Source organism: Misgurnus anguillicaudatus, chromosome 10, assembly GCF_027580225.2.
Source record: "Misgurnus anguillicaudatus chromosome 10, ASM2758022v2, whole genome shotgun sequence".
NCBI classification, from domain to species: domain Eukaryota; kingdom Metazoa; phylum Chordata; class Actinopteri; order Cypriniformes; family Cobitidae; genus Misgurnus; species Misgurnus anguillicaudatus.
Genome location: NC_073346.2, coordinates 10,761,773 through 10,777,148, shown reverse-complemented (window position 1 = coordinate 10,777,148; position 15,376 = coordinate 10,761,773). Strand labels below are relative to the sequence as shown.

At 36.3% G+C, this 15,376-nt stretch overlaps 1 protein-coding gene across 2 annotated transcripts in view; it reads left to right on the top strand.

Moving 5' to 3' along the window:
* tmem65 (transmembrane protein 65) overlaps positions 1–15,376 on the top strand; it is a 77,081-nt gene that overhangs the window by 32,725 nt on the left and 28,980 nt on the right. For both annotated transcript variants that reach the window (XM_055209553.2, XM_055209554.2), the window contains 3 exons: positions 2,158–2,202; positions 7,679–7,746; positions 9,169–9,223. In XM_055209553.2, the coding sequence (XP_055065528.1) occupies positions 2,158–2,202; positions 7,679–7,746; positions 9,169–9,223 (168 nt within the window). The remainder of the gene's footprint in view (positions 1–2,157; positions 2,203–7,678; positions 7,747–9,168; positions 9,224–15,376) is intronic.

Here is a 15,376-nt window from a genome sequence, read left to right as displayed (position 1 = left end):
AAGAGGAAGTAATCTGAGGAAATATTGCTGTGTCTCTCGTGGTAACATTACACAAATTTCCTTAACCGAGACAGTATTACAATGAAGAGTCACGACAAACAACATGTTTTTAAAGTGTAAAGATGCTTTAAAAAAGTTGAAAGAGTTTGCAATGCTTACCTGTTAGCTGTCTCCCGGCTGCTGCTGCTCTGTGAAACTCTGTGTGAGATGTGGGGGAGGGGTGCGTGTCAAAATTAAAGCGCATTATTTAGTTCAGATGTGTGTGAGGGAGAATGTGTGATTCAGTCATTCAGTACTTATTCAGTTTAAGTTCATTTTTAATGTAGTACTTATTCAGTTTAAGTTATGGTTAATCATTTGCAGTTTTTGAGTTCATATCACATTTTTATTAAGGGAAAATAACTTTTTAAAAAACAATAAATTTCGTTTAGTGACTTACACTGTTAGGTTTTACAGTGTAGGAATAGTTCAGGCAAAGATAAAATATTTCTGTCATCATGTTTCAAACTTCTATGACTTTATTTCTTCCAAAAAACAAAATTGATGTCAAACTTTACTAAAAGCAGCACCATTAAAGTTGTCTATCAAAACAACGTGTACGCTATAATTCAAGTTTTTTGAAGCCATGCAATAGGGTGATTCTCACAAAAACTTGGTTTTAAAAATGTCAAGCATGAAAATGTAAAAATTGCTTAAATTTACTTTTTTTCCCACCAGACATTGAAAAACAAAGTCTGGAGTAAATGGGAACATTAATTTAAAAACTTTTACTTATCATTTAACACTTTTTGTAACATAATTAAAAAAATTAGTCCTAAAAAATCTCATTACCGCAACAGTCAGAAAACATCAACACTGACATATTTTCAAAATGACAAACCTGAAAGAACATAATTTGGAGATTCTGCACATGCATTTAAAATCAAAGTATTATGCTTCTATTAATTAAATGAACATTTAATAAGCATCTGTTGCGGTAATGATAATCAAAATGTTGTGTAAGCATTCTGACAAGGCAATATTTCAAATTAACTGTGAAAAAATTATCTTACCTTGTAGCCATCTTGAAGTAACTGGTCCATGTGCTTGGTCACTTAAAATCAAACTTTATTAAAATTCTGTATGTGTGCTTAAATTGTTCTCAAAAAGTGTTGCGGAGGATGAGAACATCAGGCATGGACACATCACTTTCCTAATTTTTCTTCATTATTATTATACATGAATATTCAGTAAATATTTTTTCTGTCATCTTAAGTAGTCTAGCAAAACATCCATTTATTTTTTTTCTTAATATTTTTGTGTTAATTTGATTAAATTACAACATAACGCATGTTCAAACACAGCCGGACACATTGCGGTAATGAGAATTTCAGCAGAAAATGAGATAAAATTTACAATTATAAATTCTTATGTTGAAATCACACATTGTGCAAGGTAGAACACAGTATTGTGTTAATTCTGATGCTTTTTAATGTTACTATATTACACATTTTAAAGCTAAAATCATTAGTGCCGTGGTGTTTCAATGGTTTCGTGAGAATCACCCAATAGCTTTGTGCTTGGAGCAGAACCTAAATTGAAGTTTGTATTTATTAAAATTGTCCCATGTTCCATAGTGCTGAATCTTGATCATGCTTTTGCATATTCAATTTTTTGTTCTGCTGACTTTCAAGGGACAACACTGCTGTCAAACCTAGCGTGATGCAAATTTGAATATGCAAAGATTTAAGAGCAGTGATTTTTATATAGAAGAGTTTGACACCTGGTCACTATATGCTTGTATAGAAAAACAGTTTGGACACTTTGGGTAACATCTTCATTTGTATTTCACAGAAGAAGGTCACATAAGTCACTGGGGTGAGAAAACGACAGATATTTAATGTTTGGTGGCCCTATTCTTTAAAAGGTTTTATAACTTTGTGACATTGATTCCTGGTTCGAAATTCAGGCCACATCATTGATGCTCAGCTCTGTTTTGTTTGGACTCATGTGGTGTGCATGTCATTATGTAGATCTTGCTGAAGTCATAGCAAACTAATTCATATTCCCTGCTGTCATGTCCAGGAATAAGTGTGAGGTCCTACCTCCACTCCTTATCAAAAAAAATGACGTCCTTTCATTTCTTATTGCTGACACGCACTTTATCTTTTCTTACAGAGCAACTAGAGGTTTCACCGCCGACATCTGCACAGCTAAGATATGGTAAGTTATTATATGTGTGTCAGCATATGCACACCTATGCATCACAAAGACACTTTTTATAAAATTGCTCCTCACTGACAGGCTTCAGTCTTTCAGTCCTTTTTTTCAATGAGGATAAATCTTAAGAAGATCTGAGTGCACAGAATAAAAGAGCAGAATTACTTATACAGTGATTCATCACCTCACACACCTCTGCATATTTTACCTTACACGTCATCATAACGCTGCTATGCAACGTTGTGTCTGTCTCTGATGGGAAGAATGAAAAAACTGTTACTCGGTTACTTGGCTGTTTCTTAGAGACCACCTCGTCGTTCACCTCAGCACCATCATGACATTATGATAAGTGAAGCAAAATCAGACTCCAAAAGTCTGCCTATTATGGGCTGAAAATAGATCCAGACTGAAGATGGCATCAGCAGGGACCTGGTTATATGATATTCACATTACTATTACATAAAAATCTGGGTTATACAATAATATTTGAATTTTATGTTTTCATTTATGCATTTGTTAGATGCTTTTATTCAAAGCAGCTTCTACTTTTAAAACTAAAGGTGCTTCATGATGCCATAGATCAGTGTTTCCCAATCCTGGTCCTCAGGCACCCCCTCCCAGAAAGTTTTAGATGTCTCCTTATTTAAAACACCTGATTCGACTCATCAGCCTCCTTCTAAAATGGTAAACATGTGTACAAGCTGATGAGTTAAATCAGGTGTGTTAAATAAGGAGACATCTAAAACTTTCTGGGAGGGGGTGCCCGAGGACCAGGGTTGGGAAACACTGCCATAGATTAACCATTTTTAGCTGAATGTCTCCATAAATAACTTAAACATCTAGAGAACGTTTCTGTTTCATTAAAGGTACTTTAAGGGGCGTGTACACTAAGGTGTTCACACCGGTGGCCAGCGTATGTTTTCAATTGTTTCCTATGGAAGGGCCACGTTTTTTAAAAAACCCCAACAGCTGGCTTTTTTTGCAGTGAGCACCCAGAGTGCAAATTTCAACGTTATGTGAAACGCTTAGCTTGTCAATGTCACTTCTCACTTGGCCGTCCAATCATAGTGAAGTAGGGCCGGTACAAATATCACAACAACCAACACATCGTTTAACGACTGATAAACAAAGCAGAAGTATCATAGTAGCAACCAAAGCGCCACCCACAGTCGTTGTCCGCATGCCATTTTTAGCCGTGTTTAAATGCTTTGGTGTACACTGCCCCTTTGATTATAAAAAGGTATGAAGGAAATGTTTTTTCCAAGAACCTTTTTTGGGCAACCAAAATGGGTTTTCTGTAGCATCAATTTGAAGAACATGTGCAGTGCTAAAAGCTACAAATTTCTCTCAGTATTTCCGTTCTCTTGGATCGAACCCATGAACTTCGTGCCGCGAACTAATGCTCTAATATCTAAGCTACAGGAACACCTACAGTATGTTTATTGTAAACAGCCGTTATTTAAAAATTGTGATGGATGTGTATTAAAATCTTTTACTTATTTGTTTAAAGGACAAGTTCGGCATTTTGCACTTAAAGCCCTGTTTTCGGATTGTTTGTGGTGAAATAGAGCGGTTTTGACTGGGGTTTGGACATGTGCGGCTGCCCTGGGAGTTTTTGGGTGTTTGTTGTGTCGCCTCCCACCTCTACGGTGGGTGTATAGGTGCACTGGAACAATCCTTCCTAAAATACATTAAACTCTCATTTACAAAGACGTGAAACTCAGCGAGTGGTCAGGGGTGTTCACTGATATGCTCACACAAAAATCGCTGCAAAAGATACTTTCCAACAGGTTTTATCGTAGTTTTTGCCAACTCCATTGACTTGTATTAGATGTGCTGTGAGGTACGGTATTACTCCTCTCCGGGAACCTTGTTTGTATTCTTGCAATTGACAAAGGCGGATTATCGCCACCAACTGGGCTGGAGTGCATATTAGTTAAGCTCTCAGCGGAAGAATATACGGGTGTGAGGCGTTTGGAAAAATAGGTCCACAAGTTTACCTCGGAAAGAAAAAACACCTTGGAAAGCATCTTTTGCAGCAATTTTTGTGTGAGCATATCAGTTAACAGCCCTGACCACTCGGTGAGTTTCACGTCTTTGTAAACGAAAGTTTAATGCATTTTAGGAAGGATTGTTCCTGTGCACCTATACACCCATTGTAGAGGTGGGAGGTGAAACACAAACACCCTAAAACTGTCGGGGCAGCCGCATATGTCGAAATTTCAGTCAAAACCGTTCTATTTCATCATAAACAATCTGAAAACAGGGCTTTAAGTGTAAAATACCCAACTTGTCCTTTAACTTTATTTGCACTAGACTGGTTCCAGTTATTTTCCTTAACTATGTTCTGAGTTTTGATTTTGGTCAAATTGAGTTTCAAAAACATGCAAGTTGTTAAAAGATGATTCTGGGCTAATGTATCAATTTCATATAATGTATGTTTATATATGATTTGTATATTAGAGCTGCACAATTAATCGGAAAACAAATCAGGATTACAATTACGGGTGAAACTACTACATTATCGGCAAAAGCCTCAATTACAGCTGTCCATTTGTGCTCATTTCTAAGCAATGTGAGAGACGCTCGGGCCAGTAAACAGTATTGTCTTCACCCTCCGTCACTAAAAATATTTTTTGACTTTATGTATTCTTATACAATGTTATTATTGAGACACATAGCATTGCGAACGTTAACTTCTCAGCAATGTCATGAGGTTTCTTCTACCTCATTGGTTTCTGTGGACACTATTGCATGTGTTGCGCGTTACGTCAGCTGGTAGAGCAAGGAGACAAAACATTTTTAACATATTGAAAGCAGACATTTACTTGCGTAAAACATGACGAAAGAAATGATGCAAATGTATTGCACAGTTTGCTGCCTGTTTTCAGGTAAAGCAGACAAGTCGGAAGCCTTTTTTGTTGTTGTTGGTACAAGCAACTACTGTAAACAAAACCTTGAAGCTCATGAGAAAAGCTGACAGCACATAACGTGCATGGTGTCTAAAAGGCTTGCCGCTAACCAGGCCAGTATAAAAAATATTTGCGTTGAGCCCTGAGCAGTTATACACCACCACCAGACTTGTTGTTTTAGAAGTTTTAATGTCCATCCATATTTATTTTTCAATTGATTTTATTAAGATACAGAAAATACAGAACAATTTTCAGGACTGAATGTCATCTTTAGGCATTGTCAGTGTTTAGTGTGACCTCTCTTGGCATTAAACACATCTTGAGCGTTTTTGAGCGGAATGAAGTAAAAAGACTAATTTCTTTAAAATTAGAAGGGGAGTTTACCCTAAATAATTGACACTTTTTAGTAAATTTTTATACAGTTTTAAATACTACATACACATTTCCTGTATTTATCTGGTTGTATTCTATTGAAGAGACTGAGAAACAATTATATATGATCAATATAACATTGCAAAAACAACAAATCTAATTCTGGCATGATGGCCTAAGACTTTTGCACAGTACTGTACATCTATGATGAAACTCGCATGAGTTTCCCTGTCTCGTCCTCGATCCCGAGGACAATGAGACAAACAGATCCAGTTCCGGTAAATGTGAAAGTCGGCACACCTCTGATCTACTGGCTGTTCTTCAACGTGATGCCCAGCTGATGCCTGACCAATGACCACCGGCAGAACCTGCTTAATCTCCGCTTAATCTCCATATCCGTTTCAATGTATGTATATATATATATATCCCTAGGGTTTTTCCCTCCTAGGACTTTTTTTACTTCCCCGGCTAAAAAATCCGGGTTTTTTTCTCCTAGGGGGGTTTTCAACCCGGGGAGGCAGCCTTCTTGGGTTTAACTTCTATACGTTACATTGGTAATACATTCGCTTTAATGTTGATTTATAGCCACAGCAAATTTAGCTGCTTGTGCTATTGTGTATGATGTTGTGCTATCTGTCGATTTTCTGTGCTTTTCACTGCTTCTATTAATGTAAAGCTGCTTTGATACAATTACCAAATTGTGAAAAGCGCTATATAAATAAAATTGAATTGAATTAAATTGAAAACTCAGAATGAACTGACAAACGCACAGGACCTAACATTTCGACATCCATGGCAACTGGAAGTTACTTAAGGTGACAGCAGTTTACATTTTGGATTGTAAAATGGATAGCTCTGTATTACAAACATGCCTAAAACATAAAGCAGTGTTTTAATCTGCTCATCTGGTGAAAACAGATTTTGAAATGTTAATGGGAAAGCTCAGATGTTTTTAAATCACAAAAATATGTGTGTTACTAAATAAAAGAGCGTTCTGTTGATTTGTCAGTAATGTTTTTCAGAGCATTGCCAGGGCCGAACCGCACCGAAACCATCACAATAAACCTGCGATACGAACCGAACCGGGAGCAGTGTGAATCGTTACACCTCTAAAATATATCATGAAAATATTGCAGTACTATACTGAACTCAACCACACCACAGATCTGAAGTCTGTTGATAGAAGGATGTGGGCAATATTTGTGTGGTATTAGTAACTTCCTGAATGCCATTAGGAGAAAAGTCAATGTATTGTGTTCTATTAAATGAAGAGGAAAAGTAATCCTGTAGCTCAATTCATATGTTAGCATTTTAAAGGTCATGGGTTTGATCCCAGCGAATACTGATAGAAATGTATAGATGTAATGCACAGTACTAAGTTGTTTGTATAAAAATATCTGCCAAATGCACAAATGTAAAATTCTCTAACCAAGTATAATTTTACGTGTAAATTATACTAGTAATTTTACTGACACAAAAAAATACTGCATTTTTTTTAACCCAGCGTTGGGTCGAAAAAGGACGAACGCAGCCTGTTGGGTTGTAATATAATCTGGTTTGTTTCAACCCCAAATGCTTGGTTGTTTAAACCCAAAGTTTGGATATTAACATTTTCTGGGCTAATTTTGTCCCTTTCTGACCCAACACTGGGTTGAAAATGACACAGCATTTTGTAGCGTGTATGTTTTATATGCCTCTCTGTTTTTAGAGTAGCCTTGACACTAATTGCAATACATCTTTAAAGGCACTTCTTTTAAAGGCAAAGAGTAGCTGATAAATGCACATCTGTAAATACACATACAGTACTGTATTAATTTTGCAAGTTGCTACAGTACATAGCTGGAAGTCATAAACAGACTAATGAACATTATTTGGCAGACGTTTATTTTGTTCATCATTAAAAATGTAACTGTTTTCGTTTTGCCTACATCTTATATTTACTAAAATGGCTGTATGTAATGGCTTCTCATTGCTTTATTGCTGTTTTAGTATTTTACAACCCAGTAATACTGAACACACTTATAAAAAGCCTGAAGTTATTTCACTGATGTTAGAGGATCACTCTGCATAAACACAGCATTCTGCACTTCAATGCATTCAGTTTGATTTTAATTCGGAGAAAGTAATTTGTATGTTTGTCTTTAAGATTGTGTTCTAATGTCTTTTAAACACTCTGCTTTGTTTTGATATTTCAGTGCTGCTCCATAATGCCATACCATTCGTCGGGTTCGGCTTCTTGGATAATGCCATCATGATAGTTGCAGTAAGTTTCTTTAATTTTCAATTCAGTTATTACATTAATTAACTCTACAGTTTTCATTAACTGAAGCTGATTGCAAAAGTTAAAAACTAAATGAAATCAGACTTACTTTTACCTTAAAGGGATATAGTTCACCCAAAAATGAAAATCCTGTCATTTTCTCATCCTCATGTTGTAACCCGTTAACTGGCGCTGTTTACTTCAATATTTTTCATGTAAATGTTAATCTATCATGACAAATATTGTTGGAAAGGTCTGAGAATGTAGTTTTCATATTTCAAAACCTTTTAGCAGTAAAAATAATGCAGTAACTGTAATTTATTCATTTGTGACAAGAGTATGCATCAAACCTCACAGAAAACCAACAAATCCTCAGTTTTTTGATAATTTTATGTATTAAAAATAATACTATATTGCATTTTTTATTTAATACAAATAAATGTAAACTGCTATAAAAAATTATATTTTCATCTCCAGACACTTCCGTAAAAAACATTAATGTGTCTTCTTTTAAAACAAGACCAAAATTAGGCTTCTAGACCAAAAAAGTTGCTAAGACCTGCAGACATATTTCAAAATGATGCTGTGTTTTAGTCAACAAGACACTGATTAATATAACATAGCATTGGATTTGGTATCTTACACACCCAACTTAGAAACCGAAAAAAATATATGAGGAAAAATTTACTTAATGCCACCAAAACACTCGTTCATTAATTACTCTCTGGAAAAACATTACACATTTACAATAATTTGCGGGTGATCGTCTTTTGGCAAATACCGGAAAAACAAAACGCTCAACCTTGTGCAACAATGTAAACAGTCCGTGTTACAACTAACCCCGCGTTAGTTTTTGCCCCGCGCACCCCTACCCATTGACTTCCATTATATTTGTTTTTACTACTTTGGAAGTCAATGGTTACAACCAGCTGTGTGCTTACCATCATTTATCAAAATATTTTATTTTGTGTTCATCAGAAAAAAGGAAATTCATACAGGTTAACAACAACATGCGGATGAGAAAATGATGACAGAATTTTTAGGTAAACCCTTTAACAAGTCCTTACGTGGACTTAGTTTAAAGGTCAGGATCAGAGAGCTGAGATTATAGTTAATTAGTTTACACCTTTAACCTGGCCTCTGTTGTCCCCCTTATGAGGTTTCAAACAGCTCATAAAAGGTTAAACTATGAAAAAATTTGGACAGCCACATTAAACCTAAATACAATCATACACAAAACAAACTCTGTCATTTTAGACTGTCATTAATTAGATTTCTGGCTTGAATAATAAAGCCTTATTGTATGTTCATGTAGAAACCCAAAACCTAAAAATAGCTCTGACTGTGGCTGAAATGTACCCTGTGTTCTGGCAGCCAGATATCTGTCTGGAATAGAAACTAAATGTTTAATGGCTTTCTGTGCAGGGCACCCAGATTGAATTATCTATAGGAGTCATACTGGGCATCTCAACCATGGCTGGTAAGTGATTGTATGACATGACTTTTTCTGCATGAATGAACAGTTTTAGTGATATCTGGATCTTGTAATGCTCACTGGGATCAACCAGCTGCAGGTTCATATTGAATGTGGGCCGGCAGCCAAACAAAGAAAGTGGGGAAGAGAATGAAAGATGAATGAATATTGACAAATATACCACAATCTACCTGTTCCTGCCTGTTGCTTCTTGTTTTATTTGTTTATTATTTTGAAAAGGCTCTTTTGATTTCAAAATAATATCTATGAAATATCTTCATGAATACATTTAAAAATTATGACACCCAACAGGGTTTCCCATAAATCATTTCATGTAAAATAGAAAGAGAAGACAGCATTAGTGTTCTGTTTTAGTTTTCTGTGGCATAAACCAAAAGTAATATGAGTTCCAGAGGAACATGATTTATGATCGAATTCCTGTTCCATATCAGACTGAGAGAAAAGCAAGGCCATTGAATTTACTATTTGGTCATCTGTTGTGAATCTACCTCTTAATTTATGTTTGTGATCTCAGCTCATATCGTGAGAGCTCTTGTAACAACTCCTGAAACACGCTGTTGATGATATATAACACTACCCACACTAACTACTGTCAGTCCAGCCCTCCGTGTCCTGGTTTGCTTCAATTTTCTTTTATTTTTGGCATCCAATTGGACAATTGAAAATCTAATTAGCTTGTCTTCTGTCCAGTGATGACTCAGAGAACCTGCACTTTCACCATGAATTATGACATCACTAATAATAAAAATGCCTAGCATTATTGGAAAGTAGATTTAAAAGCTGCGAACATAGCATTTCTAAACTAATCAAGACATTGTTTAGTCTAAATAAACCAATTTAGCGTGACAGTGCAATTTCAGAAATCACAGATTAGTGTGTAAAGAACACTGGGGCAACACCAGCGCAATTTAAGACGTGATTCATTTAAATAATCTCCTCCCATAAATGTTGTGTCTGAAAGGGAAACTCATAGAAATGCAATGCATATGCAATAAGGTCGCAAAAATAACTATGCCCACGCCTTTCAGCAACATTTCTTCACTGCGTGTCTTTAGTAAATCCTGACAGTAGTACTTTATTGCCCAAAGACTTTTTGTCACTGGTAGTAAATCTGGCCCAAGGAACAATCTATTTGAATCATATTTAACAGTATAAATATGATTTTGTTCCAAAACACAATAAATCCATTTTCTAACTAGTTTTCTATACCAGGAAATTGACAAGATTAAAACCACTATTTTCTGTTACAAACTTTCACATAGCATCTTTAGGTTATAAAAACATAAAATATTCAAATCCATAATTAGATTTTCAAAGATTTATTATAACAACTGATTATTTTCCCCGCAAACTGCAATAAATCCATGACACAGTTTTTTCTCAAAATGCTATAAATCTATTGAATTAATATATAAATGTGCATTCATCTTTGCCATGATATATTCATTTAGTTGACTAGTGGTTTCCACTGATTAAAAATAAACATTAAAGGCGGAGTGCACAATGTTTGAAAAACGATTTGGAAAAGGGAGTCGGGCCCCCTTCCAAAACACACTTGTAGCCAATCAGCAGTAAGGGGCGTGTCTACTAACCGACATCCTTGCCGGGGTTGCGTATGTGGGGGGCGGGTCTATCAAAAGAAGGTCCAAATTCTATTGGGGTAGGGGCGTGTTTGTTTAGGTGATTTCAAATATCAACATTGGCTTTTAAACACTCCGCCTTTAAAGGACAAGTTTATCAATGCCAACAAAAGTATTATTTTGTTTTTGTTTGTTTTTTAATCACGAAGTAAAAAGTAGATGAGGAAAACTAGGATTCTGTGTGTATTCAAAGCTCCGCCATTATTGTTTGCAGTGCGTGGAATGGTGCGCTGTCATTGGTTAAGTGGATTTATTGCATTCTGCAGAGACATCGCGTTTTGGGAAAAAAGGAGAAAAGATGACAGAATAACACGGCGGATATCGGATTTTGCGTAAAATGAAGAATTTACTTTTTAGTACTGACCTGATACAATACAGATTTTGGTGGTAGCAAATTTTTTTTAAATGGCGTTTATCGCGTTTTGGAACCAAACTCTTCAAATATACATTTTGAAATACACAGCTTTCTTTGATGCATTTACATAATTTTCACTTAAACAGGACGTTAGGGTGGGACAAATGAAATGGTCCAGTTGAGTTTAGTTTACCTCACAGCCTGGAATCTGATGAGAAGCTGAAGTGCAGAATGATGTAATAGAAATCATTGGGCCTCATTTATCAAGCGAGTGTATGACAAACGGTTTCCATGCAAGACTTGGCATTTATCAATATGCACATGAGCAGTAGATACGATCAAATCTCACATCAAGTTTCACCTTGTGTATGCAAGTTTTGAGTTAGCGTTAGGATGTATGTTTTATTTGATTGATATCCGATCTGAAAAGGAATAATGAGTAACGGTTAGAAATAGTGTTTTGTTTAACAAATGGAATATGAGATTTCTGCAAAAAAAACTTTAGTAGCCTATTTAATAATGTTACATTTATAACAATTACTATAGTTCAACAAGCTTTAACAGCTTTCACAGTTTTAAACAGCCGTCCAAACTCAGAAATATATGAGACTGCATCCGTGTGTGTGTGTGTGTGTGTGTGTGTGTGTGTGTGTGTGTGTGTGTGTGTGTGTGTGTGTGCGTGCGTGCGTGCGCGTGCGTGCGTGTGTGTGCACGAGTTTTGTTTTAGAGTCAGTATGAAAAAAAGATAACATATTTTATATGAATTGGCATTAATTGAATAATTCTACCTACACTTTCAGCATGAATATTTATTTACATATTATTTACATTTTATTTATTAATGCAGAATACTTAATCATAAAAAATTCTGTACAGAGCTCTAATATATGAGTCTAAAAACACTACTATCTAAAAATATTACTATAGAAAAGGCTATATTTATATATTAATATCCTTAAAGAGTAAACTCTAAGGGCAAGGCTTCATTTATATAGCCTGGGGAAACCCAGTGAACTTCTGGCAAATTTAGATTTGTCTGGCAAAGAGGCCATTCACGCCCATTTCTAATCCGTCGAAATCGCACAGCAATCAGATACATTGGGGCGGGCTTTACACCATGACGAAAGCGCAGCGATGGTGAAGCAGATTTTGTACATAACAAAGATGGATGCCGCAGTGGAACATCGCTCGTCCGAATCAGCTATTGCGTCTGTTTTAAGCGATTAAAAGATGTTATCGGTGTCTTACCAACTGGATCTGGCAAAAGTCTGATATTTGGATAGGTTTTAGGTCTATCCAATTGCGCCCAGAGGCATTTGAGCGACGTCCGTTGGTGATGCCCCTTTGGAAATGATTTGTCTAAGAAGCTTTGCCAGACCATAACTCAGTTTTTACTGAGAATGGTCTGGTTTTAACCAAGCTATCATTTATATGGACGTAATATTCAAATTTAAGATTACCTTCATTCGTGCATCGGAATTGGTCGCATACGAAAGTTTAATGAATTACATGTGAGCATTGGCGTAAGCGGATTTTCTCGCCTGGATGTATGCTGGTTTTTACGTTCATTTGATAAATGAGGGCCATTGACTCTATTGGCCAAATTGAGAGACTAGAAGCTTTGTTTGTTTTCAAAATGTGAATCTTATTAGTATTTTGGAGCACCAACTTTATACACTGAACAAAATTAGAATAGAAACGCAACACTTTTGTTTTTGCCCTCATTTTTCTTAAGTTGAATCCAAAGATTTTGACTTGTGACATCTGTGGCATTGTACTGTGTGATAAAACTGCACATTTTAGAGTGACCTTTTATTGTGGCCAGCCTAGGGCACACCTGTGCAATATCATGCTGTCTAAACAGTATCTTGATAAGCTGTACACACCTGTAAAGTGGATGGATTATCTCGGCAAAGGAGACGTGCTTTGCTCACACAGATTTAGACAGATTTGTGACCAATATTTAAGAAAAAATTGTCCTTTTGTGTACATGGAAAAAGTCTTAGATCCTTATAGTCGGCTCATGAAGATGGGGGCAAAAAAAATGTTGCGTTAAAATTTTTGTTCAGTGTAGATATCATTGAGGCTAACACATTCATACAAAAAGCCAAAAAACTACTTGGTCAATATGCCCTCTCTACTGTGTAATAGCTTGTGAGAAGGTTCAGTGTACTGCAGAGCTATTTCAGTTTTGTTATGTTAGCAGACTTCACTTGAGAGACTAATCAATGCTGTCTCTCCTCTGTCTCTCTATTGTCTCTTTGTGTGCTAGTGAATCAGAGATTGATGCACTCAGATCATGTGTGTGAAAAAGCATGATGTTTAGTCACGTATCTCCAGCTCAAGCTTTCAGGATCACAAGATTTATTATAGCAGGCTGAATTCTGAAAAGTCTCTAAAGCTTTTATTGGGTTTTTTCTAGTGTGGCACACACTTTGTTTTAAAGTGAAATGCACAGAAAATGGTCTGACACTGGACATTTTGTGAATCTTTAGAGACATTACACACTCACAATGCATTACAGTTTATCACTGTTTGATAGAAGAATGGGCTGTTTTGAGCCGTTAAAGATTGTAAGGCACTCTCTGTGTTATCTTATAGAATGAAATATGAACTAAACTAAGCTCTTTAGATAGGATAAAGTACTATGCGCTAATAGTGCTTTGTATTGAAATCTCTTTTGTTTTACTGGTTAAAGTGTGCTTGTGCTTTTTAAAATAAACTTTTCAGTGTGATATTTTCTAATGTAGGACGTTTTTGGGACACATTTATTTAAATATGATGCTTTGCCAAGGATCATATTTAGATAGCAGATGGCCATGGGTTTAATAAACCATGATTATATTGCAGCTTATATTTAGGGTTAGCCATTTAAAGTCCCCATGAAATCAAAACTGACAATTCTACGTTTTGATGGGATATTGCTGTGTTTATTAAAACAATTAATAAAAAAAATGAATGTGCCCTCATAAACTAAAAGTATACTTCTGCCCTCTTGTTGCGATCATCTGTTAACTCCGCCCAACTGTCAGTCTGCTGCAAGTTCCATTTATGATTGAAACGCCTACTTTTCTATATCCAATCAAAGCACAGTGAAAAACACAAGCCACATCCTTTGCTTGATATCCTGTTTCACTTCAAAATACGTCACACCACGGAAGTAAAGTCAATCACGACTTCTGCTTCATGGGTATTTTAAACAAAACTGTGTGGTAAATTTTAGCGTATAACTCATTTCATACCATTTGTGTGATTTGTTAAGGCAAGATGTGTTGTTTCTTTTTTCATGTAATACTTTCTTGTTTGTAATACAACAAGGGCAAAATCCCACAGACTTACATTTGAAGCGACCTGAGCCACATCCAGTGACAGGAATATCATATAGATTTGGGGGGTTGGCTCTTTTGACTGCATGAGCAACCACCTGAAATACTGCAGCAACTGCATAGCAACCTGTCAAAAATGGTCAGAAGACCATAGCAACCTTATAGCAATGACACGACAACTGCCAACAACACCTTAGCATGAGTCACTGATTTTACCTTTTGCATCATTTAGATATTTGGTAACTTTGTCATTGTTATGCTGTGTTCAGACCAGCCGCGGTAGAGGCGTCAAGCCCGCGGGATTTCAATGTTAAGTCAATGTAAAGATGCGTTGACGCGCATCTGGAGGTCTCGCGGCGCAAATGAGGCATTTAGCGCGGCAGACGCGATTCCGCCTCATTTGCACGTCTAGTTCGCGCGAAAGGCGTGAATTGAGCATTGCCGTGGCAAACGCGTGTGTTGAAAAATTTGAACTTTGGTGGAAAAACGCGCTGCGTTAACCAATCAGGAGTTTGCTCTAGTGGTGACGTGTTTACAGGAAGCGAGTGGAGTCGTAGTAGCCTATCGAAGGCCCTCCCATGATGCGACTTTCCACGTGAATGTCTCAATGACTAGATTTTCACGCGCGGCTTTCACACACGCATAAACTAAGATGTGGTAGACGTAATTTTGACGCCTCAAATGCTGCTGATGTAAACCCACGGTTACAGGTGTTGTATGTAATTATTGTATTAATAACAGTTATTTATGCATTATTACATCAATTAACCCAATAGTAAGCACATGTTGTTAATTATTATTATTTACAGAATTCAGC